The sequence below is a fragment of the Antechinus flavipes genome, chromosome 3 (genome assembly GCF_016432865.1).
Source record: "Antechinus flavipes isolate AdamAnt ecotype Samford, QLD, Australia chromosome 3, AdamAnt_v2, whole genome shotgun sequence".
Taxonomy (NCBI): Eukaryota; Metazoa; Chordata; class Mammalia; order Dasyuromorphia; family Dasyuridae; genus Antechinus; species Antechinus flavipes.
In genome coordinates this window covers 9,679,400-9,698,985 of record NC_067400.1, presented here as the reverse complement: position 1 = coordinate 9,698,985, position 19,586 = coordinate 9,679,400, and the positions used below count along the sequence as shown (strand labels likewise).

Genomic DNA, 19,586 nt, shown 5'->3' with positions numbered 1-19,586 from the left:
GCCATGTGTCCCAGGCACCTGTTGGGGGGACAGAGGAGCTGCCATCTGCGTTGGTGAGGGAGTTTCTAGACCGATGAATCACAGGTGCAGATGAACCAAAGGACGAAGTCTAAAAAAAGGAAGGGCTCACGTGTCCCGGAAGCTAATAATAGACGGCATCTGGATGGCGGTTTGAGGTCTTAGAGGCCGTCTCACGGGTCCCGGTGTCCTGAGAGTCATCAGCGCTCTCACCGTGGAAGTTAAGAACAGTAGAATAGGACTCAGGTCCTCATGGAGAAGTCCAGCTGCTCTCCTAGCTGGAAGAAGGCGGCCAGTCAGAGCTCTCCGTCCCGGAGGTTTTCCTCTCCTTTGGTTCTCTCCAGTCTGGCCTCCAGTGGGTGGAGGGAAACGCTACTGATGCCGATGACCCGAGGGGAGGCGATCCAGGAGAGAGTGGGGAGGTTCCCGGGCCAGCTCAGCCTCTTTTGGACAAAAATCTCCGCTGAGGCAGTTGGGGTTCAGTGACTTGCTCAGGGTCGCACAGCTAGGAAGTGTCTGAGACCAGATTTGATCCCAAGTCCTCCTGACTTCAGGGCTGGTGCTCCATCCTCTGCTCCTCCTCCATTCTCTTTTTTAAAAATATTTTTAAATTGAGATTTCTTGTTTCTAATTAGTTTTTCCCCAATGTCAGTCCGTCGATAACTAATAAATGTATCTCTCCCCACTCTCCTTCCCCAAGAGCCAAAGGAGGGGGAAAAGGGAAGGATCATTTAATAAAACGGAGAAATGCATCAAAACAGCCTGACTTATATGCAGTGGTTTAAGCGCTTTGCTTATCAAACTTGGAGGTGACCCACAAAGGGGGAGAGAGCCGACCGTCTGACAATTCAGATCCGAAGACGGCGCTGAGTCAGATCGGTGGATTTAATACAGGCAGATGCTTGAACGTGGTCTCAGAAAAAAGTCTCTATTTATAAATAGAAAATGGGGGAGACTCGGCCCGAGAGCAGGGTCTCAGAGGGAGCTGGGAATCTCACCGGACTGAGCCACGTTCGAGAAATCCGCCATCTTGGGCCACGTAAGTGCAGGTTCCGTGAGCCTTTCGTGTGGGCTGAGCTCAGGCTGCCCCCTCTAGCAGACTGACTTCTGCTTCTCGGTAGGACCAGGTCTCTGGAGGAACACAGTTTGTTTACTACAGGCTTTTTTCTGGGCTGAGCTGCTCTCTGGCAAAGCCACCATGTCGGTGAGCTCCGTGAGCTCCATCTCAAGCAGAGATTCTGGACCACAGGAAATCTGTGGGTCTGAGATCCCCTCCGTGGAACCCTTGGTGCCCAGAAGAGAAAAGGCAGACGGGGCTCTGGGGGATCTGGGTTTGGGAGTCGAGCCCATTTTTATTTTTTTGTCCCAGACTACATCCTGGTGTGGGAAGAAGGGCCTTCGAAAAAGCAACATAAGGCCAGGACAAGTTGTGAGAAATATAAGAAGAAAGACTCTGAACATGACGTGTGGAGGCTGAATTTCTTGACTCAACTCCAGGCTACAGGGCTTCTCGTGGAACAGGTATGGGGCCCTTGTCCTGCGCCTCCCAGCCGGCTCCACTCGTCCCCGCCCACTGGTCTGCTACCTCTCACTAGGACGGGCACCTCCCCTCAGCTAGCCTGAGGAGCTGGAGCACGAATGAGTCTGTACAAGGAGAGCCCCTCGGACCCCCTGGACCATTGCCTTTCCCCTATCTTGGTTTCCTATACTTGCTAAAGAAAAATTCCTAAACTAGATACTCCTAGTCACTCATCTGCTCAACAAGTTTCAGGAGCTCCCTGTTGCCCCCTAGAAAATCATAAAAACTTTTTTTTTTAAAGTCTTTCTTGACCTCCTTGTAAAATTTAATTTTTTTAAGATAACAAAAGTCAGTTTTCTACATCCCCCCCTCCCCACCATTTTGAAAACACAAATAAAATCCTTGTAACAAATAAGCCCAGTCAAGCAAAACTAACTACTGTACTGATTATATCCAAAAATTCTCTACCTCTGGCAGGCAGGCGGTGGGCAATGTGGCCTGGTAGGCAGTGGGCACTGTGGTTGAGTAGGCAGTGGGCAGTATGGCCAGACAGGCAGTGGTCAGTGTGGTTGGGCAGGCAGTGGGCAGTGGGACTGGGCAGGCAGTGGGCAGTGTGGCTGAGTAGGCAGTGGGCAGTGTAGTCAGGCAGGCAGTGGGCAGTGTGGCTGAGTAGGCAGTGGGCAGTGTAGTCAGGCAGGCAGTGGGCAGTGTGGCTGAGTAGGCAGTAGGCAGTGTGGTCAGGCAAGCAGTGGGCAGTGTGGCTGAGTAGGCAGTGGGCAGTGTGGCCAGACAGGCAGTGGACAGTGTAGTTGGGCAGGCAGTGGGCAGTATAGCTCCTCCTGGCTTTTGGCAATCTTTCAAAGCTGTTTATCTTTATGACTTTGTTATTATAGAAACTAGATAACATACAAATCTTTCTTTCACATTTAAAATTCTCCAAGGCCTGGTTTCAATTTCTCTTCACATTTGTTCTCCTTTACACATTCCCCCTCACACCAATTCTGGCCCAATCGGCTGGCTCCCTGTGCCCTGTCTGGAAGGCTCCGTTTCCCACCTCCACACCTTTGTACAGACTTGTTCACCTGCCTACAAGTAGTTCCTTCCTCACCTTTGCCCAGCTCCTCTGGGAGGCTCACCTCAGCTTGGGCGCCGCCTCCTAGCAGGGGCCATTCCTCCCCCTCTCAGGTGGTTGTCCCCCCCTCCACTGACTCTGGTGTATTTGAGTCCACACCCTCACTCACTTCTCTGCATATAAATTACACACCACCCCGTAAGCTAGCTGGGAACAGTGGCACAGTGCTTGGCACAAGGGGTACTTGTTGACTTGGTTTTCCCTTCCTCTCATTGTTCAGACCAGAGCTTGTTCTTGGACAGGACAGGATTCCACACCAAGCGAAAGGAAAGCCAGTCCAGGAATAAAACACGAGCGGCTCCCTCCAAAAGTGACTGTCTCAGAGTGCTAGGGCAGGCGGGTACATGGGCACACACATGGGCACATGCACGCAGGCACACACATGGGCACACAGACACAGGAGTGCTCTGATTGAAGTTTCCATTGGCCAGTGGCCAAAGCAGTCACATCAACCCGACAAACAACTCCATAAAATCAGGACGCCTGCTGTCCTTAATCAATAAATCAGTTTATGACACCCCATTGCTAGGGAGCTAAGTGCCCGGCACCCCAGTCCCCACCTCCATCTTCCTCCCTCCCGTCCTTTCTCCCCAACAAACTGAGCAGAGATTGGAAGGGATTCAGCTATGCAGGACTGGATAGTCAACCTGTAAGCATTTATTAAGCACCTACTGTATGACAGTAACTGCTAGACTCAGGCTCCAAAGGGGGGGGGAAAAAAAAAGCCTCCAGTTAGCTTTCACTATATCAAGACAAACAACACGTGTAAGAAATAGATCCTTACAAGTTTGCACAAAAGAAATGCAAGGTAAAAAACAAGATTTTCCAGGGAGGGTCTTTGGGAAGCAGTGGACGTCTCCTGTTGGTTCTCTTTGAATAACCAAAAGTCTGAGTCTCTAAATCCTGATGCAAAACTATTCATTAGATAGAAGTCCACCTCCCTCCATGACTGTCCTCATGGACAGCTCCCAGCTCTTCAATTACCCAGTGCTTCCTATTCTCTTCACTTCCTCCAAAGGAACTGATAGTAGTCATTCACATTTTAGTATGAGGACCCTGCTCCTCCCAACAGATAACCTTCTATCTGATGTACGAGGAAAGGCTTTGTCCATTGGAAAATCAAGTTAAAGCATCTCTGAGCTGGGAGGTGAGATGAGGGCCTTTTCTCTACCCTCAGAATTGGGTAAAGTGGGTTCTATAAATGCCTAAAAATTCTTCACGGACCTCCCCATGGCAAGTTCCCCATGAACAGTATAGAGGTTCTTTTTCAGGAGTTAATGTGCTTCCTTCGTTCTTCTTCCAGCATTTAGTTAAGAGTGGAAAGAGATCCATACACTATGTCTTGCTCCATGCTCCCTGGATTGTCCTCTGTTACTACGCTGAATCTCTCAGGATGAAGATGCCCCTGCAGGTAAAGTTCTCCAACTGGGGGAGAAGGACCATTTTCCATTTCCCCAAAAGAAGCACAGCTTTTATTATTCATTCTATTACTGTCAGTGGGAGTCCCAGCAAAGGCTGCATGGATGACCAGGACAAGTGGTAAAGTTACAATGGGGAGATAAATACATTCTTGTACACATCCATCCATCCATCTTTCTGTCTATGTAGCTATACAGGTAAACAGACAAGTAGGCATCCGTCTGTTTGCCCATCCATCCATCTATTCATCTTTTCATCTGTCCAGGCAAGCAGCCATTCAACTATCCATCCATCCATCCATCTATATATCCAGGCAGGTAGGCAACCATCTATCCATCCATCTATTTATCCATCCATCCATCTATCCATCCATTCATTCATTTTTACATCTATCTATCCAGGCAGGTAGGCAGCCATCTATACATCTATCCATCCATCCATCCATCCAACTATCCATCCATTCATTCATCTATCCATCTATCCTGACTATCTAGCCAGCTAGCCATCCATCAATGCATCCATCCCTCTATCCATCCATTCATTCATTTTTACATCTATCTATCCAGGCAGGTAGGCAGCCATCTATACATCTATCCATCCATTCATCCATCCAACTATCCATCCATCATTCATCTATCCATCTATCCTGGCAAGCAACTATCTAGCCATCCATCCATCCATCCATCAATGCATCCATCCCTCTTATCCATCCAGTCATTCATTTTACATCTATCTAGCCAGGCAATTAGGCAGCCATCTATCTATCCATCTATTTATCCATCCATCCATCCATCCATCCATCTATATATCCAGGCAGGTAGGCAGCCATCTATACATCTATCTATCCATCCATTCATTCATTCATGCATCTATCTATCCAGGCAGGTAGGCAGACATCTATCCATCCATCTATTTATTCATCCATCCAACTATCCATCCATTAATTCATCTATTTATCCATCTATCCCGGCAAGCAGCTATCTAGCCAGCCAGCCATCTATTTATCCATCCATCCATCTATCCATCCATTCATTCATTTTTACATCTATCTATCCAAGCAGATGGACAGCCATCTATGTATCTATCCATCCAACAGCCATTTGTTGGGTGTTTGCTATATGCAAAATACTCTAGTAGGCACCATAAAATATTCAGATGATTGAGACACGTCTCTGCTTTCAAGGAACCTTGTCTAGCAAGAGAAGCAGTGTGGTGCAATGGATAAATTAGGGTTTGTCATGCAGATTCCATGGTTTAAATCCAGACTGCTGTTTAGTCTTCTGGGCTTTTATTCCTTCATCTGTAAATGAGGGAGTTAACTAGCTCAGGGGTGTGTCGGGGCCCCTCCGGAAGGCTTGGGAGCCCATGGGCAAGTTTGTGAGCTGTTCCTTTCCTTCATAACTGAAGGAGATGCTGAACTTCATTGGGAGGCTCATATGAAGATAAAGATAGGATGGTTTTTTCCAATTCCAAGATTTAATCACAGACCCTAGGCTAAAAACGCCGGGCGGGATGAATGGTCCCTTCCTGCTTCAGCCTCCTCTGAGCCAATCAGACCAGGTCCTGCTGAGGCTCCGTTTGGACAGCAGCCAAGATGAGCTCTTGGAGATCTCCGAAGGGCTTTCCTGGTATGATACCTCAAGGTCCGTGTTGTTCAGTTGGGTCTCACTCTTCATGACTCACCAACTTAGCAAAGATACTGGAGCATTTGCCCTTTCCTTTTCCAGTGAGTCCCCATTTTAGAGAAGGGAACTGAGGCAACTAGGGATTAAGTGACTTGCCCCAAATCACAAAGCTATTAAGAGTTGGAGACTGGATTTTAACTCACATCTTGTTGACTGCAGCCCCACCCACTGCACCACCTAGCTGCCCTAATTAGGTCTTCAGTACATGTATTATCATCCCCATCTTACAGATGAGGAAACTGAGATTCGATGTCCTAAAATGACACAGCTGGTTAAGTATCTGCCCTCCAACTCACTGCTTCTGTACAAACTGCAAGCAACTGAACCTTGCAATGATGCCACGAGGAAGGCATTAGAGCCCCCTCCCCAAAACCTGCCCCATTCTGTCCCACCCTCAGCTTTAGAATGCCATAGACACAAAAACTGAGCCCGAGAGAATTAGGTTCTGTTCAAGCCAGTGTCAGAAGTGGGGTTCCAGCCTAGGTCTCCCCAAGTGCTAAGTTCCTTCTGCTCCATTGGATTCCTCACAGAGCGGTTATGAGGGTCCAGTGCTACACAAACACAGAAACATGTGTTAAATACTTGGATGGACCCAGCACCTCTTGAAGATGGGCCCTCCTCCGAATGGTGTAGACCATAGCCTAGCCCAGTCTCCCCGTCCTGTGTAATCCTGCCCATGGCCTCCCACAATGGGTCCACCTAACATCCGGGGCGACCATCGGACATGGTATGGCGCACACAGCCATACACTGGTCCTCCCGTGCGCTTACCACTAGACCCATCCACCCAGCTCTCAGATGACAGCTTTTCTCTTGTTCTGGGGATGCTGTCTGTCTTGACAATTTTGCATCTCCTCCCGACTCAGTAACCCTTTAACCTTTAACCTTTGAGGGGGGAGAAGCTCACCCCCAGAAAGCTAGCCACTTGGTGAGGATTGTTGGCCCACACCAACCCATCCAAAAAGAAAAAACTAGAGTTAACAACGTAGGTTTGAATCCTTTACTATCTATGTGATTTGGGGGATGTCACTGAGTCTTTATTACCCTTAACTTCCTCCACTGTAATAAGGGAAAGTTGTTCCCTTTCAATTTATGATCCTATGAAAGAAAAGTACATTAAATATAGTATCTAGGTAAAATCACAACAAAAATCAGCCCCGGCTCTGACTGGGGCTGTCTGTGTGAGCCCGGGAAGTTATTTGACCCCAGGCGGCTCCCCAAGTCTCATTGACAGAGCGAGTGATGGTCTGAAAGAATGAGATCACAAGCCCTTCTTGGGGCCTCGCCCAGTAGGTCTGAAATAAGAGCGTGAGGGGGACTGATCCTGGTTCTCGGCTGTTTCCACAAAGGCCTTGCCCGCTCAGTCCTCCCATGGGTCTACTAAACTGATGAGAAAACTAGGCATACGAAACCCACTGGATGAGGAGGTTCCCCACAGGCCTCAGGACTACTATACTTGCCAGTTCAAGGGGACCAAGTTATCCAGGTAAGATCTCCCACCCAGCTGTGCACAGACACATCCCACCACTGTCCCAAGCACAAAGCCCCTGAACCCTCACTTCCCCTCCAGGCTTTCTTAGCCCTGTCCCGAGTATGGCCAAGTCCAGAGAAAACAGGACCTCAGTGGCCATGGAGCCCAAGCCACACCTGAAAAAAAGTCCAGGTTCCCATCTCTCTGATGGGGAACTCACTGGTTCCTGAAGGAGTCTTCTCCATTTGAGGATAGCCCACTGCACTTGGGGATAGCCCACTCCACACAAGAATAGTCCATTCCACTAGGGGATAGTCCACTCCACACGAGGATAGCCCACTCCACTCAGGGATAGTCCACTCCACACGAGGATAGCCCACTCCACTCAGGGATAGCCCACTCCACCCAAGGATAGTCCATTCCACTAGGGGATAGCCCACTCCACCCAAGGATAGTCCAGTCCACTAGGGGATAGCCCACTCCACCCAAGGATAGTCCATTCCACTAGGGGATAGCCCACTCCACTCAGGGATAGCCCATTACACTCAGGGATGACCTCATTGTCAGGCATTAAACTGGGATCCAGCTCTCTGTAACTCCCACCTGCTGCTTCTGGTTCTCTCCTCCAAGGTCAGGCAAGGCCAGGTTGATCTCTCCTTCAGATAGAGAGACAGCTCTCCTATCTGCTCCTGCTGAGTATCTCCCACTAGGATGGCATTATCTCCAGGTGCATCAGCATACTGGCTTTTCCTCCAGCTTCTCAATATCCTTTCTAAACTACGATCCCCAGAACCAAGCCCGGAGCTGCAAACACAGCCTGGCTCCTCCTGAAGCTCCACATTTCCTGAGCTTTCTCAGTCATCATATCAACTGCTGACTCACTGTGAGCTCATCTGATGAATTCAATTTGTCTGATGGTTGCAGGTTCCTGGGCAGTAACAGTCCCAAGACTTTCTTTGCCAGCACCATCAGGCACCAGATTGTAAGTGAATAACTCAGCCTCTTGTCCCCTGGGGTCGAGACCAAAAAAGGACGTGGGCAATGCATCTGGCTTAGGAATCCTTGCTTAGGGTCTCTGCTGGCAGACAGGGATGAGCATTGGGCTGGAGGTCAGGAGAGTCCTGGATTCGAATTCTTCCTTTGAGGTTCACTAGCTGTGTGACTGAGCCTGTTCCCTCTTCCCAATGAGAATAATACTCCTCCTCAGGGACCGAAGTCTAAATCTCCCAAGTGCTGTTTCAATGCCGGCCACTGTTATTGGTCTGGATGAGAGAGTAGATACAGACAAAACACTAGAAGCTCCATGAGGACAGGAACTATCTCACTCGTGTGAGACGCCAAGGGCCGGACACATCATTAACTCCAGTCGACGCTTGTTGGATTGAGTTGAGACTGAAAGTCGAGGGGATGGTAAATTAACAGTTGGAAGGGCCCTCAGAGGTCATGTCATCCAACCCCTCTTTTTACAGAGGAGGAAATTGAGGTCCAGAGAGATGGAATGGTTTGCCCAAGTTCACACAGCTAGTGTCTGAATTCAAACCGGATTCTCTGATTTTAAATACAGTGCCCTCTCTGCTGTCCACATTATCTTCTTTTGGGTCAGTCCATCTGGAACAGCAAAATCGTAACATCTTTTAAAAGTCATTAATATTTTACCACCCCAAAGTTTGGCTAGAAATATTTTAGTATAAAAAGGGCCTTTCTGTCATCCATCCACAAAACTGCAATATATGGCAAGTAGTAACCTCTGGATCGAAGAGTGTAGACATTTTAGTCATTTTATTTGCACAATTCCAAACTGTTTCCCAAAATGGCTTTAACAGCTCCACCAACAATGTATTAGCATACCTAGCTTTTCGCAACTCTTCTCTAACGTTGCTTCCTTCCGTATTTTGTCATCTTTGCCAATTTGCTGGATGGGAGGAGAAACTTCACAGATGTTCTGATCTCTGTTTCTCTTATTTGGAACAGCCTTTCAGATGGCTGCTAATAGTATGCAATTCTTTGGAGAAACATGTTCAGAAACACTGGGAAATGATATTTGGTCAAAACCATTTCGATTGATGAGTGGAAGCCTACAAATCCTTAGAAATACTCAGAATATTAAATATTTTCTCAGCATAAAAAAAAGTCACTGATGTCCATCATGTATTTACCGCTCCCTATCTGCCATTTGGGAATGGAGGGCTCCTCCTCCCCACACCAGCTATCAGAACAGCCAAGCCTGGCTGTGATTGTATTTTAAGGACAGGGGAGCCATAGATGTCACCTTTAGCCATCACTTAATTCCCAGCAAGTTCTGGCCTAAAATTCTCTTGAAAGTGTTTCTGGCTGCAGGGATGGGTGAGCTGGATGGGCCCAGTGGGGGAAGTGAGGTACCCACTGCCTCCCTTCATCACCCTCTTACCCCTCACTCCATTCCCCAGCTCTATGAGATCCTAGAGAAGACAAGCTTTGGGCACGAAAGGAGAGGGCTATTTGGGATCGAGCATCTGCTGTCTGAGAAAGTCTTCAAGGCGGCGTTTCCTCCGCATGATGTGAGTCATACCCTTGCCACTCCTGTCTGCCTGTCTGCGAGTGAATGAACAGATGAATGAACAAACAAACGGGCGGACGAACAAATGGACAGGTGGATGAAAAGATGGATGGAAGGATGAATGAGTGAGTGAATAAATGAAGGAGTGAGCCAGTGAACTACCTGATGAATGGATGGCTAAGAAAAAATTCATTTAAGTATTTCTCACATCTCAAGCACTGAGCTATTCTCTGGGTATATAAGGACAAAAGAGAGCCAGTCCCTTGCCCACAGGCAGCTTATAATCTAATTGAGGAAGGTGGCAGAGTGGCCAGGGAGTGCTAGGAATGGTAAGTGAACAAATGAGTGAAAAAGCATGCATTAGGCACTTACTGTATGCAAATCCCTGGAGACAACAGAGACAAAAAGGCTGCTTCCCCTTCCCAACGTCCTTCATTCACTATTTTGTACCCGCCTCATTATTGACATGTTGTTTGCCCTTTGGACTACGCTCCTCGAGGGGAGGGCCTATATTTTTGTCTTTCTTTCTTTGTATCCCCAGCACTAAGTACAACGCCTGGCATACAGTAAGCACTTAATAAATGCTTAATAAATAAGCACTTAGATGCCTACTCTGCTGGACTGGCTGACAGTGGCTGCCCTCGGGGAGCTTACTATCTAATTAGCAGGAGACAAGGCTTGTGGGAGAGAGGTGGCCAGGGAGGCTGCTTTGGCCTGGGATGTTGTGGGACCAGTAAGTGAAGCTAGAGGACAATTGATTACCAAGCCTTTTTCAGAAATTATTCCCCTACTGGATTGATTTTTGTGGCCAGAGAAAGGGTGCAGGTTAATAGGAAGGAAAAGGGTCAGGGTCAGCAAGGGGGAAAACTCAAGATTGGGAAACTCCCTCCACCGTGGCCGAAGGACAAGTGGTCTGTCCTTGAGAGCCTTCCAGAACCTCCTGCTTACACTGCTCAGCTGAGGAGTAGGGGGGACTTGATCTGCTACCATACTGCCTCTCATCATTGATGTTACTATTACCATTGGCTCCCAAATCACTAGGGAAAACACAAGTCTTGAGGACATAAGTGCCTCATGTCATTAAGTGGGGCAAGGAAAATGTGCGCCATGACAGAGAGTTCCATGGGATTATCTGCTAAAGGGCAGGGTGGTGGAGGAATCCCTGTCGGGGCACATTATTGACTCCGCGGGTCTGGGATCAGCCAAACAATTTGATCTCGACTGAATATATATTTGTTAAAGCCCAGGGCAAGGCTGCAGGTATACAAAGATAAAAAGGAAGGGACAAAGGGAGATAAAAGCAACTGAGAGCTTCCCAAAATATTCCTTAGGAAAAAAACTAAGCATTCAAGAGTTTCTACTGGGTAGAGTCATTATTAAAAATAAAGTTTTTAAGATGAATAGGCAGCTTTTTGTAGTGGTTGGAAACTGGAAATTGAATGGATGTCCATCAATTAGAGATTGGCTGAGTAAATAATGGTACATGAATGTTATGGAATATTATTGTTCTATAAGAAATGACCAGCAGGATGATTTCAAAAAAAGGCCTGGAGAGACTGACAGGAACTGATGCTGAGTGAAATGAACAGGACCAGGAGATCATTCTATACTTCAACAATAATACTATATGAGGATCAATTCTGATGGACGTGGCCCTCTTCAACAATGAGAGGATCCAAATCAGTTCCAATTGATCAGTAACGAACAGAACCACCTACACCCAGCGAAAGAACCCTGGGAAATGAGTGTAGACTAAAACACAGCATTTGCTCTCTTTCTGTTGTTGTTTGCTTGCATTTTTGTTTTTCTTCCCAGGTTATTTTTACCTTCTTTCTAAATCTGATTTTTCTTATGCATCAGGATAATTATGTAAACATCTATACATATATTGTATTTAACATATACTTTAACTTATTTAACATGTATGAGACCACCTGCCATCTAGGGAAGGTGGAGGGAAGGAAGGGAAAAGTTGGAACAGAAGTTTTTGCAAGGGTCAATATTGAAAAATTACCCATACATATGTTTTGTCAATAAAAAGCTATTAAAAAAAAAAAAAGATGAATAGGCAGCTGGGGGCACCACAGTGCATAGAGAGCTGGACCTTGAGTCAGGAAGATCTGAATTCAAATCCAGACTCAGACACCTACTAACTGTGTGATCCTGATCACTTACCCATTTGCCTCAGTTCTTTTTATATAAAATGGCAATAACAGAACCTACTTTACAGGGTTTTGGTGAGGATCCCATGAGAGAATTCTTGTGTAAAGTCCTTGGCAAACCTTAAAGGAATTTAGAAATGCTAGCGACCATTGCTGCTGTCACATAAATTGTGCTTGTGTTCATCCTTCCATTTCTAAAGCCAAACACTATTCAAATGTTAACTTAGCACAGCGCAGGGCACACAGTAGGTGTTTCATAACTGCTTACTGATTGATTGATGGGCTGCTCCTTGAGAGCAGGCACCATGCTTTTTCCTCTCCTTGGTATCCTCAACAGATAGCAACAAAGCCTGGTGCACAGTAAGTGCATAATAAATGCTTATTAACTCACTGACTTTGGGACTCTGAGCAAATTTCCTGCACTCTTGGTCTCCTTGTAAGACAGTCTTAAGGAGTAACCATAGGAGCCTAAATGAAGAGATGGAAGGAAGCTTAAAGATTATCTGAGCCATCTTTTCATTTTACAAATAAGGAAAGTGAGGCAGGGAGAGGGCAACCTTTCCCATTTCAGACCCCAGGGTAAGAGCAGAAATCCCAGGAACCCGAGGAGAGCTTTGTCACCCAGATCAGAGCAGAGATAGGGCCGGACCATGCCCAGTTGTCTTCAAAGCACCGCAGCTTTGTTCTAGGCAGGAATTCTAGCTCATTGCCAGGGGCATTCTTCGGGCCGGGAGGCCTAAAGCAAGTCACATTTTGTATCTTCACAGAAGGCTGAACCCAACCCCAGAACCATTTTTTATATATTTTATGTAAATAAAACTCACCAGTGAAGGCGTCTTTAAAATGAAGGCCCCAATAAAATAGTACAAGTGAAGCCTTTTGGCCATTTGAAGCTCTACAGGGGGTCAGCTTTATGCGTCACTGATGTAGATAGGCAGGGGCTGGGAGGGAGGGAGGGAGGGATGGGGGAGCTGAGCCTACCATGGGGCACAGAGCACAGGAAATGAAGTGATCTCGACCTTGTATAGAAGTAGCCAAGTGAACTTCAGTCTTGCAGGCAGGAAGAAACAGGGTGGAATTCTACCTCTGAGGGTTACCCGCTAGCAGGGAGATCCTGGACTAGTCCCCTAAGTTATCTTATTTTTTAATTTCCTCATCTGTAAAATAAGGGAGCTGGAAGAAATGACTACAAAGAAAAGACACCTGCTTTAGAGCTGGAATCTTCCCCTAATATCCTCAGGTCATATTGTTTCTCAGCCAATCTCATCCCCTTCTCTCTTCTCTTAGGCCCCTGTCTAGCCCTCGTCTTCACCCTCTGATCATAGTTATTGTGCACACATCCTCTTCTCTATTATACTCTAGGCAAGTCAGACCCACGTGACAGGCAGTCCATTTGTTCCTTATACCCACGTCCCCCTGCAATCGTACTCAAAATTTGTATCTACTCTTTGTATGGATATTGTATATAATCGAGGAGAAGGGAACCCAAGGTTATGGGGGTGGGGACTATTTTATAACTAATATTCTCACTACCTTCATTACATAGCTCAAGGAGCATCCTATGAGTTTCTATCCTTAAAACTGTAGTTCGTGAGCCCCCACCAGTGAGCTTCCCTTTCAAGAGTCATCCTGTAGAGACAATTAGCTCAAATAAAAGTATTTTTTACTAAGATCAGTCGATAAACATATATTAAGTACCTATTATATACCAGGCACTATGCTAAGCACTGGAGATATAATAAGTGGTGAAAGACAGTCACTTCCATCCGGAAGCTTACTATGTAATGAAGGTAGTGAGAATATTCGTTATAAAATAGTCCCCACCCCCATAACCTTGGGTTCCCTTCTCCTCGAATATATACAATATCCTTACAAAGAGTAGATATAAATTTTGAGTACGATTGCAGGGGGACGTGGGTATAAGGAACAAATGTGACTAAGGCAATTCACGTTTCTGCACCTGCAGGGCCTCTATGTTCTTTCTGCATGGAGTCCTCTCTACAGCGTGACTCTCAATTGCCAAGACTTTTGAATCCATAATTAGCTTTCTTCTCGGTGGCCAGGACTCACATTTCTTGAAGATGCTACTTCTCCCACGTCGCCACCTTGCTGTATGGAGAGAGTTTGTGTGATAGAAGAATTTGTGACTCTTCTCCCACCACTGGGCCTAAAACTCTCATGAATTAATTTCCTTTCTTGGGATATCTGCTACTGATCAGGCAGCTTTGCTGCTCGATGCCTTAGTTCATAGGAAGGGAAAAGAAGACACTTCTTCAATTCCAACACCACCATTGCCCTCAGGACTCCTTGCTTCACAAAGGTCCTCTCTTATCCTAGGTTCATTCAAATTGACCAGCTGTCAAACTGTCTTTTAAAGATTGCCTGGAAATTTGGGTCATTCAATTGCCAGATACCCCTTCTGATTCAAGCAAGGAGAAATGTTTTAAATTCAATTGTATTTGACTTTCAGTTCCAAATTCTCTTCCCTTTCCTTCCCATCCATGGAGAAAGCAAGAAAAACGAAATACATTAAAAATACATAACAAATATCCACATTAGCTATGTTTTGGGAAGGGGGAAGAAAAGCAAAAATGGAGAGAAGCGGAAGAAAATATGCTCCCACCTGCACTCCAAATTTATCCATTCTTTATCTAAAGAGGCATATTTCATGATGAGTCCTTTGGAATTGCATTACATACTGGGTCTGTTATGGGCCAGAACTCTGAACTTGAAACAAGGCACTAAGTGGAATCGATGAGACAATGGTTATGTAGTTTAGCATGATGTTCTCCAAGTTCAGTATGATTGATTTAATTTTACAACAAATAATGGTTTCCTAGTGATATAATGATTGGTTTATACTCAGTGTAAAGCATATAAAATAGGAGCCTCAGCCAGGATTGATTCGAAGAGATTCAGAGGAGAGAGAAGACAGGCAGAAGCTCAAGCTCTCCGAACCAAGGAGCCGCAGGAAAGGGGACAAGAATTTAAAAGAGATAATTACTTTAACCCCTGGCTACTCTCCTGGTGATTACTGAACTGAAACTAAGGCTGCTCCCAGAGACCCCAAGAAAACCGAACAGAGAATGTTACAGGGTCATTGTGTTGACAAAGTTGATTTTCTTTCCAATATTGCTGTGCATCAGTTCACATGAGTCTTCCTAGGTTTTTACGAAAACATATCCTTCAGTATTTCTTAAAGCACAATCATATCCCATCATATTCATGTGCCATAACATGGCTGCCATAATGTTCAGCCATTCCCCAATTGATGTACTCCTCTTCAGCTTCCAATGTTTTACCATGTCAAAAAGAGCTGCTCTAAATTTTTTTGCACATATGGGGTGCTGTTCCTCTTTCTTTGATCTCTGTGTATTATAATAGGAACATCACTGGGTCAAAAGGTTTGCAAATTTAATAGCTTTTTGGGCATCGTTCCAAATTGCCTTCCAGAATGGTTAGACTAGTTTCACAGCTCTCCCAGGAACGCATCCATTAATGCACCTGTTTTCTCAGCTCCCCCAACATTTGTTATTTTCCCTTTTTGTCATCCTAGCCAATATGGTGGGTTCAAGATGGTACCTCAGAGTTGTTTGAATGTTCATTTCTCTGATCTTTGATGATTCAGGACAGTTTTTCATTTGGCTATTTACAGCTTGACTGTCTTCCTCTGAAAACTGCCAATTCATATCCTTTGGCCATTTATCAGCTGGGGATTAACTCTTAATAAAGGAGCAATTTGTTCACAATTTGTTAAAAGTCCAATTAGTCTGGCTGTGTTTTTACAATCCTAGTTTCTTTTCTGTTCTGGACTTTCTGAAAGAAAGTGGATTGAACATGAGAACTGTTCGGTTCTGCATACATATATTGTATCTAAGATATACTGTGACATATTTAACATGTATAGGACTGCTTGCCATCTGGGGGAGGCGGTGGAGGGAGGGAGGGGAAAAATCGGAACAGAAGTGAGTGCAAGGGATAATGCTGTAAAAAATTATTCAGGCATGGGTTCTGGCAATAAAAAGCTGGAATTATTAATAAATAAATAAACTAAGAAGTAAAAGCTCAAAAAGAAAAAAGAAAAAAAGAAAGTGGGTTGAAGACCCTCTCCCCTACCAAGTAGTGTGAAGAGAGCCCAGTCAGGAGACCTGGTCAGGCTTGTTGTGAGATAATCTATACATGTAATGCGTTTGGCAATCCGGGAGGTGCTCTTAGTTTGTGATGTAATCTCGAGGCTTTCATCTTCCTACTCACTCTTCCTTGGATGTTTTCCAGCTGATCAATGACCTGTCTAAAATGTGCTGCCCACATCTGAACACAAAATGTGGGTTGCCAGGATAGAGAACAGTAGGGAGATCTCCTTTCTAGTCCTGAACACTTGCCTTCCCTCAATTCAGCTTAGGATCAGCATCAGTCATACCTTGACTCACGTTGAGTCCACTAAAACTTCTATCTCATTTGCAGCCTGTATCATTTTCCCTTTTTGGAAAAACCAGTCTGCCCGTGTCCAGTCTTCTTTCCCATTATACGGAATCACATATGCCATGTTATTGCCAAAATGGATAGCGCACTGTAATGTTCTTCTCTAAAATATAATGTTCTCTGGGAGCAGGTTCCTTGGGGGGCTTCTGGAGGCAGCCTTAGTTTTCAGTTCAGTATAATCATCCCAAATGCAGCCAGGAGTTAAAGTCCAGATCCTCTATTGTCTCCTTCAAAATAGCCCAGTTAGCTTTCTTGGAGGCCTCTCTCTCTCCCTGGTTCTAAGAGCTCCTGTTGCTTGTCCTTCGCCCCTGCCAGCTTCAGCCTCTAGCTTTCTCCGACTCCAAAGCCTCCAGCCAGCAGAAAGGTAGAAGTTGGAATGAATCTGACTCCTCCTCTGAGAGCTTCTAGTGGGCTTCTGGGTCTGGCCCTGAGAGCTTCTAGCTTATAAACTCCACACTGAGTACAAACCAATCATTACATCACTAGGAAACCATTATTTGTTGTAGGATTAAATCAATGCTAAATTAGATTTAACCATTGTCTCCTCAGTTCCACTTAGTACCTTGTTTCAAGTTCTGGCCCATAACATCTCCTTGTAGGATCAGATCAATCATACTGAACCAGGCTAAAATAGATAATTACTGTCTTTATCAATTCCATTGTCTTTGTACCTTGTAAGAATCATAACAGCTAAACTAAAACTCCTCCTTTCCTTTCCCAGCTCTGAGTTACGGTACGTGCCATCTCCTGTGGCTACAATGCCCTGTCCCACCCACCCATCTCTATTGCTAAATGTTTTCCTTCCAGCAGCTTAAAATACTATAATAATTCTTACTATTGCCATGATCAATGCCTTCCCTCCCCGACTCATTCGCATTTATTTTGTGTTTATTTTCTCTCTATTATATAATCACCCCATTTCCCTGTGCCCTATTGAATATAAACTCCTTATAGGCAGGAATCATTTCATTTTGTTGCGATTATTTTTCTAGCCCCAACACCTCGCCCAGAACTTGGCACAAAGTAAGAAACTAATCAATGTTTATTGGTCTATTTCCCATATTTCCCAGCTATCAGTAATATAGATGGCTCCCTGGATCTCTTCTAGGACCCCCAAATGTTCCCCCCCTCCCATTTGTCACAATCTGTTTTGTTTCTCAGATACTGGTAATTTGCATACATGTCTTACCTGCCCCGTGGGTGACTTGCTGGGAGTTTCAATGTCTTTTTATCTTTTTATCTCCCAAGGTGCCTCCCACATAGTAAGGGCTTAATAAATGCAGTTGCGTTGAGTTGAATTGATCCCGGAACTATTGTTCCTAGGATTTCATCAGAGCCGCTTTAGCTTGGCTGGCATCTCATGTCACACTAGACATTAACATTCATAGCTGGAATCACCTGCGGCACAACTAGACCCTTTTCTGCCTTTATGAGTCTCTTTTAAGATCGCTCACCCACTTTCCTTTCCCTCTGATCTTCCTCCTCAGGCTCATTTACATCATTCCCTGGCTGGAGAAATGTCACTTAGCTGTGTAGGAAGAGAGCTTCTCAACAGTAGAGAAAGATCTTCAAAGTCCTAACATTCAGCCTTCAAATAATTTCTCTTCCAAACACAATGGGCCATGCTGGCTTCGGGCCAGTGGCAGATTTTTTCAGAAATCCCTGAGATTGAGAAGTTTCTCTGTCTTCTCTAGGGTCCCTTCCAAATCCCCCCAGAGGGACTGGCCCCCGAGGAAATGAATCAGCGGCAAATCCTCTACCATTACTGGGCCAAGTGGAGCAAATGGATGAAGTACCAGCCGCTGCATCATGTCCGAAGGTACTTTGGAGAGAAGATAGCCTTCTACTTTGCCTGGCTGGGTGAGTCCAACCAACCCCTTTGACATCTCTGTCTCCATGGTGACATAAATCTTCCTGTCACTAGGACCCTAGGAGTGAGATGTCAATCAGAGAACAACAGAATCAGAGCATTTCTGAGTTGGAAAAGGGACCTCAGTGGTTACCTAGTCTACCTCATGCCCCAAAGGAAAGCCCAAGATAGCCTATCCAGCTGATGATCGATCAGCCTCTGCCTGGCATATTAAAGCAGAGTTAGCACTGGCCCGAGATCCAGAGAATGAACAAATCCTCCCTCTGACACTTGTGATAAGTCGTTTCATTTCACTAGGCCTCAATTTCCTATTAGCAAAATTATGGGATTGGATTGGGTAGCTATCAAGGTTCCTTTACTTCTTTTTCTTTCTCTTTTATAATTTTATTTATTTAAATATTTCCCAGAACATTTTAAAACTTTGTAACATTTATTTTTGAAAAATTGAGCTCCAAATTCTCTCCCTTCCTTCCCCATTTATCAAGAAAACGGGTAATGTGATTTCAATTCCCTATTAGACATGTTGCAAAAGAAAACATACACAAACATATACAAACAAGAAAAATGAAAAATAAAATGTTTAAAGCGTCTTTCATTCTCCATTCGGAATTCATTCATTCTCTTTCTGGAGCTGGATAGCATTTTTCATCATGGATGCCACTGAGAAGGCAAGAAATACACTGCCCATTATACATAGGAAGTCATACAAAGCATTTCCATGTGCTTAATTTATTAGCATTAATAATTTTCAAAAGCTGAATTGCTTGCTGAGTTCCCTATTGAAGACATTGGTGTCTTCAAACACCTCCTGTTTTTCCTTCTCCCTGGAATCATTTCCTTTTACATCTTTAGCATTTTCATTTTTCAAGCTCCTCCTGAGCTGATTTCCCTATAGATTTTTAGTCCATGGGATCCTTTTTTTTTTTTTTTAATTTTATTTAATAATTACTTTATATTGACAGAATCCATGCCAGGGTAACTTTTTTTTACAACATTATCCTTTGCACTCGTTTCTGTTCCGATTTTTCCCCTCCCTCCCTCCACCCCCTCCCCTAGATGGCAAGCAGTCCTATATATATTGGATATGTTGCAGTATATCCTAGATACAATATATGTGTGCAGAACCGAACAGTTCTCTTGTTGCATAGGGAGAATTGGATTCAGAAGGTAAAAATAACCCGGAGAGAAAAACAAAAATGCAGATAGTTCACATTCGTTTCCCAGTGTTCTTTCTTTGGGTGTAGCTGCTTCTGTCCGTCATTTATCAATTGAAACTCAGTTAGGTCTCTTTGT

General features: G+C 45.0%; 1 protein-coding gene across 4 annotated transcripts in view; it reads left to right on the top strand.

Moving 5' to 3' along the window:
• The window catches only part of ANO7 (anoctamin 7), a 66,970-nt gene that overhangs the window by 15,131 nt on the left and 32,253 nt on the right, over positions 1–19,586 (top strand). For all 4 annotated transcript variants that reach the window (XR_007952790.1, XM_051991699.1, XM_051991698.1 and 1 more), the window contains exons 4-9: positions 1,388–1,539; positions 3,973–4,080; positions 7,122–7,258; positions 8,168–8,225; positions 9,670–9,780; positions 18,118–18,283. Coding sequence is in view for 3 of the 4 variants with exons in the window: in XM_051991699.1 (XP_051847659.1) it covers positions 1,388–1,539; positions 3,973–4,080; positions 7,122–7,258; positions 8,168–8,225; positions 9,670–9,780; positions 18,118–18,283 (732 nt within the window). In the remaining variant the exon portion in view is untranslated. The remainder of the gene's footprint in view (positions 1–1,387; positions 1,540–3,972; positions 4,081–7,121; positions 7,259–8,167; positions 8,226–9,669; positions 9,781–18,117; positions 18,284–19,586) is intronic.